Genomic DNA, 21180 nt, shown 5'->3' with positions numbered 1-21180 from the left:
AGTAACACACAAAAAAATTAACTGATGTTTTCAAAAAGTGAATTGATATTTGTCAAGCGTGGCACAAACAGCAAGTACTGACTTGTTCTAATTTACTTTGTTTTAAATTTGTAGACCCATTAAATATATTAGTACTGATTAACCCTTGTTTTTTGTTTTCCATTTTACTTCTATCGCATTCAAATCTATCTATCTATCTATTGTTCGATCAACACTGTTTCTCGAAAAGAGTCAATCTTTTGTATATAAAAAAAACATCTAATTTGGATCAAACAATAAAACTAGAATGTATCCAATTCAACATAAAATTAGTGACATAGTACACAATGTGTGAAGTGGTAAATAATAAACAAAGTACACCGTTATGAAGATATATATATATTCACAGTTAATCTCAACCCGATTATAAAGTGAGTATGCAACACTATAATCTGCCTACCCCCTCCTCCTTATTTTTCCTTTATGTCGTCGATCACTTTATTGGTTTTGGGCTTATTTTATAGGTCCCTCGATAACTCGCACCTCACTTATAGTGCGGTCGATGTTTCTGGACCCTGATGTGCGTGAGTTATCAAGGGAGTGATGTATTAGGGAAACTTACTACCATCATGGAAAATTACTACCATCATGGAAAATTGCTAACATTATTGAAAATTACTAGGATCATGGAAAAGTACTAGCATTATGGAAAATTACTAACATTATGGAAAATTACTAGCATTATGGAAAATTACTAGCATCATGGAAAATTACTAACAGTATGGAATATTACTAGCATTATGGAAACTTACTAGCATCATGGAAAATTACTAACATTATGGAAAATTAATAGCATTATGGAAAATTACTAACATTATGGAAAATTACTAGCATCATGGAAAATTACTAGCATTATGGAAAATTGCTAGCATCATGGAACATTACTGGCAGCCCCCAATCACAAATTCTCTTATAGGTTAAATACCTTCTTACATTCAAATAAATCCAGAGTGTTTCATAATATTTCAATGGATACCAAAGATTTTACAAATTATTATGTAAAATTTATTTAGTTCTGGTTATATATATATATATATATATATATATATATATATATATATATATATATATATATATATATATATATGTATGTATGTATGTATGTATATATATATATATATATATATATATATATATATATATATATATATATATATATATATATATATATATATATATATATATATATATATATATATATATATATATGGGGCATAATTTTCCATTTGCTAGAGCTGCAAACAATTCCCCGGTAGCCAGGGACAAGTTAAACATTATGCAACTCCAAAAGCTTTCTAAGTCAAGGATTTTATTTAAAATTTCACCGAAACACTAGGTATGTGTGCATTTTGTTTTAACTTTCCAGCCCATAAAAGATGTACAGGAAATAAGTACTGTTGTTACTTACTGTTTCACATGATCAAGCATACTGAATTTATCACTGCAGGATTTTCTGGTGATCCATTCCTCCCAAAGTAACAGACACATGTGATTAGTCACGATTATGTCTGTCAACAACATTAGACTGTGGACATTTGGGTCATACTGACGAATCAACAATAGGAAACACTGCCGCAAGTCACCCATCTGTGCTAATTCACCTGTTTTAAATAAAGATCACAAATAAATGCTACATAACAAGAGGCCCAAGTTGGCCAAAGGTCACTCAAGTGCCTAGCATTTGCCTATTAAGAAATGTATTAGCAGGTGAACAGTAAATTTAGGCCCGAATGCTTAATTTCTTCCTACTGACTGCATATGTTTTACAAGACATCTTGGCATGATATAAGTACATAGAAAGTTTCAGGTCTTGTAAAGATAGCTAAAATGGTTAAGGAGTTATGAAGTGAAATTTGTTTTACAAACACTGGGAGGTAGCTAAAAAAGTACCGTATTTTCTGGCCTACAAGTCGATGCGGAGTATAAGTCGAATTGACCAATTCTGTAAATTTTCCATCCTTCGTCCATATATAAGTCGATTCGGAATATAAGACGAGGCCAGGTCAATAACTTGGCTTTGTATTTTATACTAGTAACTTCCGGTTGCATGAATAGTGATGATATCGTTGTATGGTATTCCATATTACTGGCAATCGTGAAATTGCATTACCGATGCTAACATGCTTGTGATTTTACTTCTGAACTGCTATATTTTGTTATCAATTGACACAGCTGAATAAACAGTCCATGCTTGTTTTATTATAATTGAAAGCACATCCATGTTGTTGTTCATTTTATTACCTGTAGTTACGAAGGTAACTTATACAAACTTGTCATTTTCTATCGTAAGTTTGAAAGTCACGGACTCCGTTAAATCGATTCGTATATATATATATATATATATATATATATATATATACATACCGGTATACTATTTTTTAAGTGTTTGTTCTGTTTGGACTTGGATATAATTAACGTTTTATTACTAATCTATTCAATGATATACCCCACTATTATCTTTATCGGCGAGTTCGAATACAAAGTAATGGGTATGATCTCTTGTCCTTATAACAAATTTTGTATGGACAATGACTTCAATAAAACGTTGACAGATTTTCATTTCCCTAAAAAAAGCCTCATTTCCCTACTGGCAGCCTCGCTTATTTGACCTATTCTGTCGATTCTTGCCCTCAATCTGGTTTCAATTATAGCCAAAGCGCTAAGCATGTTTAATTACCGTGTAAATAACACTGCATAGCCATGTGGTTGTTGTGACAATGTACATCGTAATTAAAACAAGAATGAATTGTTGATTTAGAGGTGTTTATTGATAATGGAATATAGTAGGCTCGTAATACATGAGGATTATCACAATCGTCAGGTAACTCAAAATACCGTCTTTTTTCTCTTTGCAAAAGCTACAAATAAAAACCGCCCTGAATAAAAGAACAATCTTGTACACGGACAATTTTTTTCATCTCTCACTCTCTCTCTCTCGTGCGCACACACACAAGCATGCGCGCACTCACAATATATCTGATTTTAGTTTAGTTTAAACCATATCTGTTTTAATTATGATATCCATTGCAACAAGAGCCTTCTCGTGGGTCGGTTGTCGGTGGTTCTTTCCGGGTTTTTCCCGGGTTCTTCCTCCACCATTAATACTGGCCGCCATGTATAGCATATCGTGTGCTGAAAAATGGCGTTAAGCCCCAAAACAACAACAGCAACAAGAGCTACGTGGCTGTGCATGCTATGATTATTCCTTCCAGTTGAAACCAATCTTGAGTACAAAATTCAACAGATGAGATAAACTCAGTGAGGCTAACAATAGGGAAATAAGGCAATTCATAGGGAAATCAGAAATGTGAAGAAAATGAGGAGACAGAAAACAAAAGTTGCAAACAAAATATAAATAAAAATACTTTTTATTATACTTTAACATATCTGTGAAATGCAGTATCAAATTTACACAAATTTACAGTTTTATAATACATATTATTAAGAAAATAAAATTAATCATCTCCAATATCTGAAAATCCCTTGAAGTCTTCGTCTTCCGTATCGGAATGAAAAATGGCAGCTATATCGGGGCTCATATCATTAGAAATGTTCTCATTATCGTCTGTCTCCATCTCATCATCCTCATCTGGCTCATCATCCTCATCTGGCTTCTCTATCCTGCTCACAATTTCTGCTTTAGCAAAGCCATTTACAATAGCCAATTCAGGAACCCTGTCCCATGCATCCTTAACCCAATGCGCAACCTGGCAATATGTAGCGTGCCGCATACGTCCTGTGTTTGTGAAACTGTGGTCACCTGCCATCATCCAATGTTCCCACAATTTCCGAAGCTCAGCCTTGAAACATCAATTAACGGAAATGTCTAGTGGTTGTAATAACTTTGTCATACCACCTGGGATGATGCCTAATGATGTGTTCTTGGTTTTAATCTTCAACTTTGTCTCGGCACTGATGTGTGCATGCACAGAATCCATAATGAGGAGAGACTTCTTAGTTTCGAAAATCCACCAACTCGATGTGCGAAACATTTATCTAACCACTTCCCCATCATGGTATTGTCCATCCATCCTTTTGGATTTACTTCAATCATTATTCCACTGGGGAATTTCTCCTTTGGCATAGTTTTTCTTTTAAAAATCAGCATTGGGGGCAACTTTCCGCCATCGGCACTACAGGAGAGAACTACAGTGAAGTTTGACTTCTCATGACCTGTTGTCCTAATAGTAACAGTCTTAGATCCTTTAAGCTCAACTGTTCTGTACATTGGAATGTCAAATGTTAACGGCACTTCGTCCATGTTTATCACGTTAGACATTTCAAAATTGTCAGTCTTAATCTTGTCTTGGACATACTCATGGAAATTGTTCAATTTTTCCAGAAAGTCTACTGGTAGTTTCTGTGCCATAGTAGTGCGTTGTCTTATACTAAGTCCCCTTCTTTGCATGAACCTATAACACCATGACACACTTCCACTAAAACTTTCAATTCCTAATTCAGTTGCGATTTCCTTTGCCTTGAGTCTGAGATCAACAGAGTTCATTCCACGACACGCGGGCACGTTGTGTCAAAACATATTCTTCTAATTTATCCTCATTATTAATCCATCTTGCTTTGCAGCCACGATTTGCTTTCTTTGTTTTTTTTGTAGTGCATAATGCAACCTTAGCTTTACGCCAATCCCGGACACATTTTTCACTTTTCCTGTGAGCAGCCATATTCCCACCTTTCTTTTCAGCGAACTTTACAACTTCCAGCTTAAAAGCCGCTGTGTAAGACTTGCGTGATTTGATGGGAGGCATTGTGAGATAAGTTGTATGATTTGTACGGGGATATTTATATGAATGATTATGACTGAAAAGATTGATCAAAATATACTGAACTCATTAAAATGTGCCCGTACTATAGCAATGAAAACAACGCCCATGGCTAAATTCATTATTTACATCTAGAGAAGGGAGTGGGCATCATTTCCTGTTGTACTTAATCCCATTGATATTAAAAACGGGTAGCATAATTGATGTGGATTAATGATAAAGAACAATGGGGTACCGGCAATATGGTAACTAGTATCGGTAGCTAAAGCCAATATCAAGGTCTAAACAATTGCGGCAACTGGCTTTGACTGTTGTTGGAAACCAAAGACCAATTTATCAACAACCGGTATAATCAAAGAGAGACACCGAATCATCAGCTGGTTAAGAATGTATATAGGTGAAGTGTTGACATTACAATTTGCTTTAAACTGAATTGCGAAACTAAAAATCATGGATCACTGATGATCTATGAGTACTGGTAGTCCATCTATATATCTGATTTTAGTGTAGTTTAAACCTAATTTATTTGAGAAACTTTGTCAAATACAATTAGAAACATATGATTTGGGGGATTCAGTAGAATGCATGATCTACATTATTTTATAAATAATCATAGAACGCTCGAGTTAATATGGATTACATCCCTTTGTAGGATCAATTGGATCAATGAAAAAACTATGCCGGTAATTGCTCATATGTGTCCAACATTATACTGGAAAATCAAATATTAATGGACCAGTTATTTCATATCTTTTTTTTCAGGAACAAACAATATGCTTTGAATTAGTACAGTACACTACAGAGTATAGACCGTAAGTGTGCTATGCGGCCCGATGAAGTTTTTACCGGTAAGGTAAATTGTTTTCTTTTATTTTATGTTTGAGAAATAAGAAGAACCAGGCAGAATGCAAAATAAATAATGACAAAACTTACAAATATAAACGCAGTCATATTAGTTTATGACAATTTATTGACATAGTAATTTAACATGAATTTGTACTTCTGTGTGACCTGTTTTCAATTATGCCGTTTATACAGCAATGTCAATAGCATACCGGATACTGTAATCCATATATAAGTTGATGCAATTTCAATGACACAATCCATATATAAGTCGATTCGGAGTATAAGACAAAGACCGAACTTTCAAGTCAAAAAGTATCGACTTATACGCTGGAAAATACGGTACTAGTTTGAATCTTAAACTTAACACTATTGTCATAAAATTCATGTATACCAGGTTTCATGAATATTAACTGGAGACAAACTGGTTGGATGAATGGATGTAATTTATAATATAAGTGGATATTACTCTTAAAATGCCACTTAGACAAACTCCATCTTCATAAAACATAGTGTTTAGTTGTGATGCAAAAGCACATATTTTTTAGGAGATATTAAATTAAATTATTAAGTGTGACTGATGGATGCAATGACAATGTGACTCCAACAGCCGCTCCCCACTTCATTTGCTGAATGGGGGTGGGGAGAAGGGAAGATAAACTAATCCAATCTCAATGGAACATCAAGTCAAGTCATAGTGACCTATTTGTCTGGCTGCCATGATGTTGTACTCACCAAGAAATATCAACATACCAGGCTGATTATCTCATGGGCACAAAATGCATGAGAAAGTGACTTAAAAGCAAAATTTAACTGAAGCTGTTATTCATTTAGATTTGTGCTCATATATGTGTGGCATTGTTTTCACCATACAAGTGATGGCTGTTTGAATCTTCCTAGTTTATTCTTTTGTATTCTTTATTTTGTGTAGGTAAAACCACTAAATTAAATATCTAATACGAAAACTTTGACAGGCAAAACCATGAATGTAAGTACACACAATTTTTTTTCTTTCATTTACAAAATGATAAAATTAAGCCCCATGAAAATAAACAATGATAAAGAAACACAAGAAGATGGCCAAGGCCTGTATGTGAAAACCTGCACACAAGCTCTATTCTATATATAATTGCAATGGCAGTAGCTGGTACAGGAAAGTAACATTTCCATTGGTCAGAATGTTACCAGGTGATCAAAATGAATTGCGTTCATTTCTGTATGAACTGTAAGGAGAACTACTTTTCCACTTCTATAAATAGAGTCATGTGTACAGCATAAGATAAACACTGCCAGTGAAGGCAGACACAAAGTAAGCATTAAAGGAAAACAACATTCTTATATTTTTTTAAACAAATAATTGAATAAATTTGGCTTCCATTGGTTGAAGGACTGGTATAATGATGACCTTATTACGATCAAGCAGGACAATCCCAAGTGCTATAAATAGCTACACGTAACAGAAAAACCCCAAATGTATTACTACACTCAATTAAGATTTCTATTTTTTAATGATGCTAACAAAATAACATAATGAATAATTGAAATTTCAATTATAAGAGTTTAACGTTTTTCTGAGTTTATTGTGGTATAAACTGTCAGTTGCCGACTCACACAGTTTGCTGTGTCAATTGGCAACTGACAGTTTATACCGCAATAAACTCAGAAAAAAACGTTAAACTCTTAAATGAAGAGAGTTAGATAAAAAGAAGCAAATAGCTTTAAAACTGAGGTTAATCTAGAGAGTGGATGGATATAAAGAAAGACGGATGCTAAAGTCACTGTTATGCTCAGCTTCCACCACAACTTGTTTGACAAATGTATCAGTTTTTACAAAGCACACTTTTGGTGCTTTATTTAATACTTTGTAACTTATTATCATGATATGATTTGTGGACTCTGGCTTCATTACATCCAGAGTTTACAATATACAAGATTAAATGAAGTTTATAAATTAAGATTCACATTGAAATAATGAATTAATTTGTGACTTACACTGTAAACACTCCAGATACAGCTTATCATGCTCCTCCAGATTCTGTTTCTTGAAGTACTGTAGTGTTCTTATCATCTCTCGCAGTCCAATAATGGCCAAGTGTAGCCTAAAGCAAAAGGATTTTTAAAATTAAAACTCTGAATTTGGCATGGATCAGTGTGTGTGTGATTAGGCTTTTTAACGTAGCTTTAACAATTTTTCAGTCATATTGCTACAATGTCTGTAGTGTGGCAGTTTTTAGTGATGTTTAGCACTGGGGAATCATGCCACAGACATGCAGCATGATGTCCCACCCAGTCACATTACCCTGACGCCTGGCTGACCAGTCCTAACACTAACCTCTTAATCTGAATGCCGAGCGAGGCAGTTGTTAGTAGCATTTTTTTAAAAATCTTTGGTATTACTCTGCCAGGGTTCAAACCCATGACCTCCCACTTCCAAGGCAGATGCTCTAACCACTAGGCCACTGGTGCGGTAGGGCTAGGATCAAAAACACTTGGCTAACTAGACCATGCATTTGAACATTTTTCTGACCAGGCTTCAGACTTAAAGATAAAAACCTGTCTGACCAAGCTTTAGATTTATGAAAACAATGTCTCACCAGGACTCAGGGGCCCCGAGTGGCCGAGTGGTCTAAAGTGCTCTCCGTCCCGATCACTGCCATCTCACCGGTCTGCGTGGGTTCGAGTCTTGGGCTCAGTTAATGTGGGTATGTGAGAAAGCTTGCTGGTAGCTTCTCGTGGGTCGGTGGTTCTTTCCGGGGTTTTCCCGGGTTCTTTCTCCACCATTAATACTGGCTGCCATGTATAGCCAATCTTGTGCTGAAAAATGGCGTTAAACCCTATAACAACAACAACAACTCACCAGGACTCAGAATTTAAAAAAAAAAGAACTTGTCTCACCAGGGCTTGGATTAAAAATCTTGTAGACCATGCAATTAAACTTGAGCTGAACTCCCCATAATTGGATATTAAATTGAGATTACATATATGTCAATGAAATCATGCATAAAACTTAAGAACATTTTTGAAAGTTTTACCATTCTACCATTGTTTTAAAATAGTTTAGAGATTGTCAAATACTTTTTGAGTTTATTCTCAAAAAGCTTTAAAAATTAAGGGCCATATAAACAAAAGATGACAGATAAGCAGGAACATTAGTTCCACAGAATTGTTTGACCGCCCAGGAAAAACTATTCTTAATTTAATGTTCTGAGTTATGAGTGATATTATCAGTACCATAACGTTTTATGCAAGTTTTGGTTATGTAAATTTGCACCATTGTTTTTTTTCTACTAATAGTGACCCATATTCCACTGATAAAATGCTTGGTTATTTTCGTCGATTCTATCAATTCCTCACCATCACAAAAAATGAACATCTTAATCAAACTTTTGACACAGCTTGACAAAGAAAGGGAAGATAATTCAACAATTACCAAGCAGAACACTGCAGTTATGTCAGGACATTTAAAGGAGTGTTCCATTATTTAATGTCTCAAATCCATGGAGTTTATTCTCATATTGTTTCTGTCTAGAAATGTTCTGAAAATATGTCTTTCATATACTTTGCTTGCTAAATCACTCTACATAGAAAGACAGAAGATACATCCTTAAAGGGTGCACTGATGAAGTCACAACAATTTTGTCATTCTTTCCAACAACTGTCATGATCATTTACTTTTATAAACATCCATGACTATAATGACTAGGTTCAGTACTTGTCATTTTAATTTATTAAATTTCCACAAGACCACTGTTTGTTTCATACTGCAAGCAACCTTCATGAAAATTCATAACAAAATATTTCTGTTCAAATAATAAAATGTCTACGAGGCCTGATCTTAAGTAGGTAGCAAATTTTAAAGCAGCTGAAATGCATTTTACCTGTTGATAATTTGTACTGGTCAGTAAATGGTCAGTCTTACCTTCTTAAGATGAGTGCTCTTTTATTTGGGTCCTTTTGAAAAACTAGAAGCTCTTCATTGCTCTTGACTGCCTCAAATACTAAGAAACCATACAAGTCACTGGTAAAAATTGGCCTAAAAGATAAAGAAGCATACAAATAGTTTCTGTTTAATTCAATAAATCTTAAGCTTTTGAAGGAGAAAAAAGGTTGATGATTTCAAGTATTACAACATGAGGAAATGGTTGTCTGAGATCAACCACTTGGCCGACATTTGAATGAAAAAGTAATGCAATAGCCATTGGCCAAGAAACTGTCCGCAGGATGCTTGATGTATATTTTTCGTGGACATCTGCATCATAATCATCTGCATCATTTTCCCAATACTGAAGGCATTGATTTGATGCAAGGAGCTTAAATTTTTGTATGTATTTGGCAACAGTAACTATACTGGATGGCAGATTGGCATCATTTCTAAAAAAAAGAATACTTTTTGTCAAATTTAGAAGATTCTGATCATTATTTTTTGTGAGGTATTTTAAGTGTCTATATTTAGTAACAGTAGCCATATTTAATGGCAAATCGGCAACATTTGAACAAAACATGGAAGTCTTTCATGTTATTTGCCAAATTTGGTTACCAGTAAATCAAGTTCTGTCAATTTTAGAAAATGCCTTGCAATGGTTATTCTTGTTGTAGCACTGGTGGCTATATCTTACATTGGTTTTGGAATAATTTGTAAACAATCGCAAAGCCCTTTACAACCCTCCACACTTGCAATTAGTGAAAATGGGGATAAAATTAAGTGAATTCTGATGTGAAGCAATCTTCAAGTCTGGGAATATTTGTCGGAACAAATGTTTAGCATAGTCTCCAGCTGATAAAGGTAGATTGTGTTCAACATGAAAATTCACAAACAATGCTTCAGTGTTAGCTTGCAGGTCTTCCATCAATGGCTCAAAATATTCCAGAGCTAAATCTGCTGCGAGTTCTTAATTTTTCCAACCTCTATGTGCTTTTTGCTACGAATGTGCTTCCTCACATCATCTCTGCCACCATGCCCAATGCTGAAATCTGTGGCACACTGTGTGCAAAAAGCATGATGTATATCGGTGTTTGATGGCTGAATGCACTGACAATTTTTTGTGTATTCCAAACTAAACTTCACTTTTTGTGTAATACATTTCTTTTTCCTTGTTGGTGAAGACATTTTCAAGATGCAATGCTGAATGGTAATTCAAATCAGTGTTGCAGCGCATGTGCAGAGCAAAATTCTGGTTAGGCCCCAGTTTCTCTCAAAAGCATTTGTACAACTATTCTTATACATATAGATTAAAATATGCTAAAATGCTTGCTACTGGGCCAACTGTACCAATCAGCTATACTTCCACTAATACTGCGACCAGCACTACCGGACCGTTTCAGCAACTGCCGATATCACGACTAGCGCTTAATGGGAAATCAGTTATTTTATTAAATTTTAAAATAGTTGAGAATTGGAGAAATCATGTTTTTTGTGTGCATGGGGCATGAATCTGTGAATCGCTGAAGAAGTTGAGAAATTCATGCCAAAATCGTGACAGTTGGCAGCTATGCCTTTATGCCAAGATCCTTTCTCTCAGATATGGTCCAATTCTGTTCAACAGTTTATATGAGTGTGTGTGTGTGATTTGGATTTTTGTGTGTAGCTTTAAAAAAAATTCAGTCAAATTGCTGTGATGTTATCAGTGTGACAGTTTATAGTGATGTCTAGCACTGGGACATCATGCTGCAGACATGCAACATTATGTCCCACTCAGTCACATTATCTTGACACCAGATCAACCAGTTCTAACACTAGCCTCTTAATGCTGACCGCCAAGCGAGGCAGCTGCAAGTATCATTTTTTAAATAAGTCTTTGGTATGACTTGGCTAGAGTTCGAACCTGCGACCTCCTGCATCCAAGGTGAACAATCTAACCACTCAGCAAATGGATTGGTACAGTTCATTTAAATTTGTGTTGTTGTTAGCAATGGTGACCTTATTTGAATATGGATTGACATCATTGGTATAAACTTGAAAACCCAAGAGGCTGTCTACCAAGTTTGGCTGAAATTGGTGTAGTGCTTTCTGAAAGCATTGCTGATGGGTACAAAGAGAACAAAGGACTATAAACAACAGACACATTGTCACAGCATCAGGTCACTTACAGCTAGGTGAACTAGTAATTATAGCTAGCCATAAAACTTTAGGAAGGGGGATGCCAGTGCTAACACCAATGCCCTCACTTTTCTTTAGTACTTGAGCAAATGCTCATAAATCAATGAAAATTATATTTTTAATGATTTCTGAACTTGCACACTACTGCAGTCAATGTATACTATTATCTTTAATCAAAGATCTTCAAGACCATTAGTGAAACTCCATCTCTTGACCTATGCAATTTCAAATATCTGTTTTACCAGGGTATTATGAATTACTGTGTAATTTCATGACCAATACTGGGGCACAAAATATCTTTGCCATTTTAAAGCCTTATGGGGTCTTGATATAGTCCAGGCATGTTGCCTTGGACTAGGCTTACTGAGTATAAACCATTGTTTTTGTATCCAATTGACCTACAATACGACCTCTAAACCATTATTTTGGTATCAGATTTACATACACCATGACCTTAAACCTTTACTTTTGTATCAGATTTACCTAAACTGTGACCTATAAACCATTCTTTTTGTATCAAATTTAAATACACTGTGACCTGTAAACTTTTATTTATGCATTAGATTTACCTACACCATGACCAAAAACCTTTACTTTCGTATCAGATTTACCTAAGCTGTGACCTCAAAAGCAATTTTTTGGTGTCAGATTTACCTAAACTTGTGACCTCTAAACCATTATCTTTGTATCACATTTACGTACACCGTGACCTTTAAAGCATTATTTTTGTATTAGATTTACGTACATAGTGACTTCTAAAACATTACTTTTGTATCAGATTTACCTCCACTATGACCGTAAACCATTATTTTTTGGATCAGATTTACCTACACCATGACCGTAAACCATTATTTTTTGGATCAGATTTACCTACACCATGACCTTAAACCTTTACTTTTGTATCAAATTTACCTACACTGTGACCTCTAAACCATTATTTTTGTATCTGATTTACCTAAGCTGTGACCTCAAAAGCATTTTGTTGGTATCAGATTTACCTAAACTGTGACCTCTAAACCATTATCTTTGTATCAGATTTACCTACACTGTGACCTTAAACCATTTCTTATGTATCATATTTACCTACACTGCGACCTCAAAACCAGTTTTCTAGATTTACCTACACTGCGACCTAAAAAACCAGTTTTCTTATCAGATCTACCTACAAAATAACCTTAAACCATTATTTTTGTATCAAATGTACCTACACTGTGACCTCCAAAGCATTATTTTTGCATTAGATTTACCTACACCATGACCTTAAACCATTAATTTTGTACTAGATTTACCTACCCTATGACCTCTAAAACATTATTTTTGTATTATATTTACCAACACCATGACCATAAACCAATATTTTTGTATCAGATTTACCTAAACCATGAAGTTAAACCATTATTTTTGTATCAGATTTACCAACACTAAAACCTTAAACAATTATTTTTGTATCCAATTCACTTACACCATGACATTAAACCTTTATTTTTGTATTAGATTTACCTACACCATGACCGTAAACCATTATTTTTGTATCACATTTACCTACAGTGACTTTAAACTAATATTTTTCTATCAAATTTGCCTACACCATGACTTTAAGCCATTTCTTTAAAATCAGATTTCCCTATACTGTGACCTCTAAACCTTTATTTTTGTATCAGATTTACCTACACAGAAACCTTTAAAGCATTATTTTTGTATCAGATTTACCTACACCATTACCTTAAAAAATTATTTTTGTATCAGATTTACCTATACTGTGACCTCTAAACCATTATTTTTGTATCAGATTTACCTAATAATAATAATAATAATAATAATAATAATAATAATAATGCTTTATTTATAGAGGGTGACTCATTAGTCAAGGACTATTCTGCCTTGAGGCCCTCTAAGGATAGTATAACAATGCACAGTATATGAAGATAGCAATAATTACAGTTTATTTTAACATGTTTAGAATTAAAATACTAAATTCCATTATCTGTTAGAAACACATACATGCTCATGATATCTCTTCTTAAATGCTCTAATATTTTCAGCGGAGTGTACATGTAGTGGAAGCTTGTTCCACATAAGTGTACCAGAGTCCTGGAAGCTCTTTTTAAATTGTTCTGTTCTTGGTTTTGGTGGCAGAAGGTTTCCATGTGATATTGATCTCAACTGGTATTATGTTGAAAAAGGTCTGAATAAGTCCTGAAGATACTCTGGTGCAGTTCCATGTAGACATTTATATAAAAGAACTGCCTTGTGAAAATCTATCCTGTCATATATTGTGAACCATTTGAGTTCTGTAAATAATGCTTTTGTGGGATGATCAACATATGTATCTAAAATTATGGGTGCTGATCGTTTCTGAAGTTTATAAATCCTGTCAAGCTCAGATTTAGCTGTTTCCCCATACATCTGAATAATAATCCATTGTTGAAAGAATATATGACTTGTAGTATAGATTTCGAGTTTCCATAGGTAAATATTTCTCGATTCTGCTAAGTAGGGCAATTTTAGATGACAGTATTTTACAAACCTTATCAATATGGTCATTCCATAATAAATTATTATCTACGGTCACACCTACAAGCTTTTCATTTTTGACATTTTCTAATGGATGTTTATTTATTGCATGAGATAGTTCCCAGGGTTTCCTGATTTGTGTAGCTATTGTGATGTCCCCAAAATCAAACATTTTGTTTTACCTTCATTAATTACCATCCTATTTTGTTGTGCCCAGTTTTGGACTCTAATAAGGTCTGAGTTTAATCTCATTTGGATAACTTCAGTATCAGAACTAGATGCATACAAGGTTGCATCATCTGCAAACAAATCTGTATTTGTGGATTCATTAATTAATGGTAGATCATTGATATAGATAAGGAAGAGGAGAGGGCCCAAAACTGAGCCTTGAGGGACCCCTGAATGAATTGAATGAATTGTTTGAGTTTGAGAGCTAATATTACCCAATGCTTACTTGTTGAGACCTTTGGTTTATGTATGATCTAAACCAGTTTAAAGAAGGATTGTCAAATCTGTAACAGTTCAACTTTTGCAGCAGAATTTCATGATCAACAAGATCAAAGGCTTTCTTGAAGTCAAGGAGAACAATCCCAGTCATAATAATAATAATAATGAGGACCTTGTATAGCGCCTAATCTTTAGAAGCTCTAAGCGCTTTACAACATTAGACAACACCTATAAGATAAAAAACATATAATGATTACAAAAACAAACACCATGAAATTAGAAAACATTAAAAAACATGCTGAGAATATTTAAGGTAGGAAACATTATTAGGTCTTTAAGTTTGTTCTTGCAGTCGAAATAAGTGAGTTTTGAGAGCCCTCTTGAATGTGATCACTGTGTCTTTGTGTCTAAGTTCAGTGGGCAATTCATTCATATGTCCATTATCAATTTCCTTCAGCCAAAGATCAATTAATCTGGGAAGCTCTGTTTGGCATGAGTGGTACTTTATAAATCCTGATTGTGCTTTATGAAATAGAGAGTATGTTTCAAAAAATCTATGGACCTGAATGGCTAAATGCTTTTCAACTAATTTTGACAATACAGATAGAATTGATATTGGTCTGTAATTTCCCGGATCCTCCTTTTCTCCTTTCTTAAAGATAGGTGTAACCTAAATTGCACATTTCAGTGCTTCTGGAAAATTACCACTCATTATACTTAAGTTAATGATATGCGTTAGTGACTTTGTTATTATTGGTGCAGCAATTTTAAGAATTTGTGGACCAATACCATCCAATCCAGAGGATTTATTAATATTCAGCTTAATTAGCATATCAAAAACATCTGCTTCACTAACATTAGCTATTGACAAATATTTATCATCAGGAATTTTAGCTCTTATAAATAACAGAAGAGCATCAAGTTCAATTGGGATGTTAGTCTGGTTCTCAATACTGTTACTGGAGATGCTTATGAAGAAATTGTCGAACATTTCCACAATGTCTTGTACAGATGTTGCTATATCATTATTTTGCTTAAGTCTAGGGGGAAGACAACTGTTACTGGGTGGGTTCAGCTCTTTTAGATGCTTCCACAATGTATTGGTACTCTTACTTTCATCAATAGCTTGTTTATAGAAGTTCTCATTTGCCTTATCTATCAGGTGCTTAGTTTTATTCCTCCACTTTGTATAGCTTTTCATGTCTTTTTTCTTGTGGAAATTATCTCTTAGGTGCCTAGCCTCATTGACCTCAGGGGTAATCCACTTGGGTGTAATTTGGTGTTTAACCCTTTTTGTTTTAATTGGGGCATGCTTGTCTAAGGCTGCACTGAACATCTGATACCATTTGTCTAAAGCAGTGTTGACATCAGCTATGTTGCAGACAGATTGGAAGGGTTTGCAATCTAAATCATTTAAGAACATTTCCTCATCAAACTGTTTGAAGTCCCTGTATTGTATTTCAATGTGTTGACCATTTTTAGATGATTTCAGAACATGTCTAGTTATACAGACTGGGTAGTGGTCACTCAGTGCATATACTGGCACATTAATTTCACTTATGTTTTCAGGTTTATTAGTATATGTATGATCAATGATAGTAGCACTTTTATCTGTTACTCTAGTTGGGGTGTTAATTAATTGAGTAAAGTTGTAAGTTTAATAGTTACTTATCCATGTTAATGGTGGAGTTTTCATGTAGTTAATGTTAAAATCTCCTAATATGACAGTTTCTAAATTTTAATTTTGTAATGCTTTTTGAATTTGCACCTCAAATCTATCAATCCAATCAGCTGTGGATCTAGGTGGCCTGTAAACTGAACATTAGAATATTGGCTTTGACTGGGCATGGGTTACTTTGATCCAGATACTTTCTACCCCTATGGCCTCTAGATCAACACATCTGTTACAACTAATGGAACTGTCTACATAGACAAGAATACCCCCATACACTGTGACCTCCAAAGCATAATTTTTGTATCAGATTTATTTACACAAATGGCCTCTAAATTTGAGAGAAATTAGTTATTTAAATTATTTACTGGAATTACTAAGTGCTCATTAACTTTGGATTAGCGCATTATTCTGGAATTACTGAGAACTCTTCAAAGACATTCTGAATTGTATCAATGTGGAACATCAGGACATTTAAGACTACTGGAATTCATTCAGAACATTGTATATTTTTGGACATGTGATAAAAAATGTAGGGTTATTTGGGATTTAAATCACAACACCTTGTATCTTAAATTTTTCCTCTGTAACTTATAAGAATAAATTGTTTGTTGATATTACTTAAATTGTTGGTTTCACTGTTTCTGTTACTTAATTTAAGACCTCAAGTCATAACAAAAGTGATACCAATTCTTGCAATCTGATTAAATTTAAGACACCGTATGAGGTCATGTGACCATTATATTCACTAATCAGAAAACATCTTTTATATTTATGAAAGTAAAAACAGTCTTACAATTTTTAACACAAAAAAAATGCGGATCAGAATACCAAAGGTCAACATGAACCATTATTGGTGTCTGTCAGATGTAATGATAATAAGATGTAAATTTTAATCAGACTGCCTTCTCTTGCTGTTTATGAACACACATAAAAAAACTGTTACTCACTTGATATCTAAGAAGGAAACATTTTTTCTGGCAAACTTGGTAAAAAAGCCAATAGCCCATAGTACATAGGTCTCATCTACTGTCACTTTGCAAGGGGAGGCAATAATATGCTGCAAACGATATAAATAGACTTCTATTAACTGTTTCTGTTAACCATCATATGGCATTCCCTCATTATAGGTCCCATCATTGCAAGGTGGGCATGGTAATGGAACCAAATCTGTATAATAAAAATATCTGCCTAGTGTACTTCATTACAAGACATTTTCATTCTTAGGCTGTATATTCTATGTCTCTAATAGATATTGTTATAATGAGTACTGTATTTACACACTTTGAAATGAACTGAAGACTATATTCTTTACCTCCAATAGACAGTGTTATTATGAATACTATTATTTTCACTCCTTGAAATGAACTGAAGACTATACTCTTTACCTCCAATAGACAGTGTTATTATGAATACTATTATTTTCACTCCTTGAAATGAATTGAAGACTATATTATATACCTGCAATAGACAGTGTTATTATGAATACTATTATTTTCACTCCTTGAAATGAACTGAAGACTATATTATATACCTCCAATACACAGTGCTATTATGAATACTATTATTTTCACTCCTTGAAATGAATTGAAGACTATACTATATACCTGCAATAGACAGTGTTATTATGAATACTATTATTTTCACTCCTTGAAATGAATTGAAGACTATATTATATACCTCCAATAGACAGTGCTATTATGAATACTATTATTTTCACTCCTTGAAATGAATTGAAGACTATACTATATACCTGCAATAGACAGTGTTATTATGAATACTATTATTTTCACTCCTTGAAATGAACTGAAGACTATATTCTTTACCTCCAATAGACAGTGTTATTATGAATACTATTATTTTCACTCCTTGAAATGAACTGAAGACTATATTCTTTACCTCCAGTAGACAGTGTTATTATGAATACTATTATTTTCACTCCTTGAAATGAATTGAAGACTATATTATATACCTGCAATAGACAGTGTTATTATGAATACTATTATTTTCACTCCTTGAAATGAACTGAAGACTATATTATATACCTCCAATACACAGTGCTATTATGAATACTATTATTTTCACTCCTTGAAATGAATTGAAGACTATACTATATACCTGCAATAGACAGTGCTATTATGAATACTATTATTTTCACTCCTTGAAATGAATTGAAGACTATATTCTATACCTCCAATAGACATTGTTATTATGAATACTATTATTTTCACTCCATGAAATGAATTGAAGACTATATTATATACCTCCAATAGACAGTGCTATTATGAATACTATTATTTTCACTCCTTGAAATGAATTGAAGACTATATTATATACCTCCAATAGACAGTGCTATTATGAATACTATTATTTTCACTCCTTGAAATGAATTGAAGACTATATTCTATACCTCCAATAGACAGTGTTATTATGAATACTATTATTTTCACTCCTTGAAATGAATTGAAGACTATATTATATACCTCCAATAGACAGTGCTATTATGAATACTATTATTTTCACTCCTTGAAATGAATTGAAGACTATATTATATACCTCCAATAGACAGTGTTATTATGAATACTATTATTTTCACTCCTTGAAATGAATTGAAGACTATATTATATACCTCCAACAGACAGTATTATTATGAATACTATTATTTTCACTCCTTGAAATGATTGAAGACTATATTCTATGCCTCCAATAGACAGAGATATAATGAGTACTGTATTTTCACTCCTTGAAATTAATTCAGAGATATATACTCTGCCTGCAATAGTGTTCTAATGAGTACTGTATTTTCACTCCATGAAACCAGTTAATTGATGTATACTCTTTGCCTCCAATAGACAGTGATATAATGAGTTCTGTATTTTCACTCCTTGACATGAACTGAAGACTGTATACTCTGTGCCTCCAATAGACAATGTTATAATGAGTTCTGTATTTTCACTCCTTGAAATGAACTGAAGACTGTATACTCTATGCCTCCAATAGACAGTGTTATAATGAGTACTGTATTTTCACTAATTGAAATGAATTGAAGACTGTATACTCTATGCCTCCAATAGATAGTGTTATAATGAGTACTGTATTTTCACTAATTGAAATGAACTGAAGACTGTATACTCTATGCCTCCAATAGACAGTGTTATAATGAGTACTGTATTTTCACTAATTGAAATGAATTGAAGACTGTATACTCTATGCCTCCAATAGATAGTGTTATAATGAGTACTGTATTTTCACTAATTGAAATGAATTGAAGACTGTATACTCTATGCCTCCAATAGATAGTGTTATAATGAGTACTGTATTTTCACTAATTGAAATGAACTGAAGACTGTATACTCTATGCCTCCAATAGATAGTGTTATAATGAGTACTGTATTTTCACTCCTTGAAATGAACTGAAGACTGTATACTCTATGCCTCCAACAGACAGTGTTATAATGAGTACTGTATTTTCACTAATTGAAATGAATTGAAGACTGTATACTCTATGCCTCCAATAGATAGTGTTATAATGAGTACTGTATTTTCACTAATTGAAATGAACTGAAGACTGTATACTCTATGCCTCCAATAGACAGTGTTATAATGAGTACTGTATTTTCACTAATTGAAATGAACTGAAGACTGTATACTCTATGCCTCCAATAGACAGTGTTTTAATGAGTACTGTATTTTCACATTTTCCAATACAGACCTGAACTATCAATTAGGCAAATTTAAAGTACTATAGTCCTGGTTATATCTGAATGATTTTATAATCGTTATTTTATCTTTTATTTTATATATACATTGCACAGAACTTTAACTTCTTATATTTCATATTTTCTCTCGCTGTACTTCATGCTTACATACATTTTGGAATCGCTTATCTTTCCAAATTTTTGTGAAATCTTTTTTCACATTTTTAAAACTTTATGTTTAGTTGGAGCCATACAGCCACTATTTGTGCTAAGGTGCAATAAATGTAAATGCTACATTATCACACACACACACACACACACACACACACACACACACACACACCCCCCACACACACACATACATACATATGTATGCACATCCGTCCATCCAAAGATATACAAAAACACTGAAACAGTTTCTATACATACCATGAAACTGTGGGCAAGACAGGGAAATCCTTTAGCTGTAAATCGAATTGTGAATGTGGAGATCTTTTCTCTGAAAAACGTGAGATTAATTCAAATTTGTTTATTTCATGGCATGAATAAATGAATGTTCATAGTTCAATCTAGGCTGTTTACGCATCACCACTGCAAACAAATTATACATGGCCGACTCAAATATGAAAGATCTGTCCATATGATGCATTGTCAAAATAACAAGCAAATATTTCACAAATATCAATGCCTGTCACATCTCCTGGTTGTGAATTCAGCCATTTTTTTGCAATATGCATCATACAGATGAGTATCTGACTTAAAAACTGGTATGACTGGTTACACTGCATGTGCTGACAAATTCATAATTAAGATTGTGATCAAAAACATTAACCATTCATACCAAATGCACACAGACACCCTCACAAGAGGTGATTCACAAACAAGATGGCTTTTTGTGATACTGTCCAAATGAAATAGCCCTATTCATTTGGGCTTTATTTGGTTCACATTCAGAACCAAATAAAATCAACATTCCGAAAGAAATCCAAGTGGAAATAAAACCAGCAGTACACACACCACTGTCTTCTCTGACCATGGCATGAATGTTGACAGAGCCAAAATTTGTATCTCTGATTGTCTCTGCCTACAGGC

At 33.8% G+C, this 21180-nt stretch overlaps 1 protein-coding gene across 1 annotated transcript in view; it reads right to left on the bottom strand.

Moving 5' to 3' along the window:
- Positions 1-21180, bottom strand: part of LOC149800094 (protein timeless homolog) — an 89481-nt gene that overhangs the window by 7694 nt on the left and 60607 nt on the right. Inside the window, exons 9-13 of the mRNA XM_089958350.1 lie at positions 20518-20587; positions 17341-17450; positions 9580-9693; positions 7653-7759; positions 1448-1640 (exon numbers count right to left, since the gene is read on the bottom strand). Of these exons, the coding sequence (XP_089814476.1) occupies positions 1448-1640; positions 7653-7759; positions 9580-9693; positions 17341-17450; positions 20518-20587 (594 nt within the window). The remainder of the gene's footprint in view (positions 1-1447; positions 1641-7652; positions 7760-9579; positions 9694-17340; positions 17451-20517; positions 20588-21180) is intronic.

This window comes from Sinohyriopsis cumingii, chromosome 5, assembly GCF_028554795.1.
Source record: "Sinohyriopsis cumingii isolate HCF-2022 chromosome 5, ASM2855479v2, whole genome shotgun sequence".
NCBI lineage: Eukaryota > Metazoa > Mollusca > Bivalvia > Unionida > Unionidae > Sinohyriopsis > Sinohyriopsis cumingii.
Note: the sequence above shows the minus strand (reverse complement) of the source record. Positions and strands in the feature narration are given on the sequence as shown.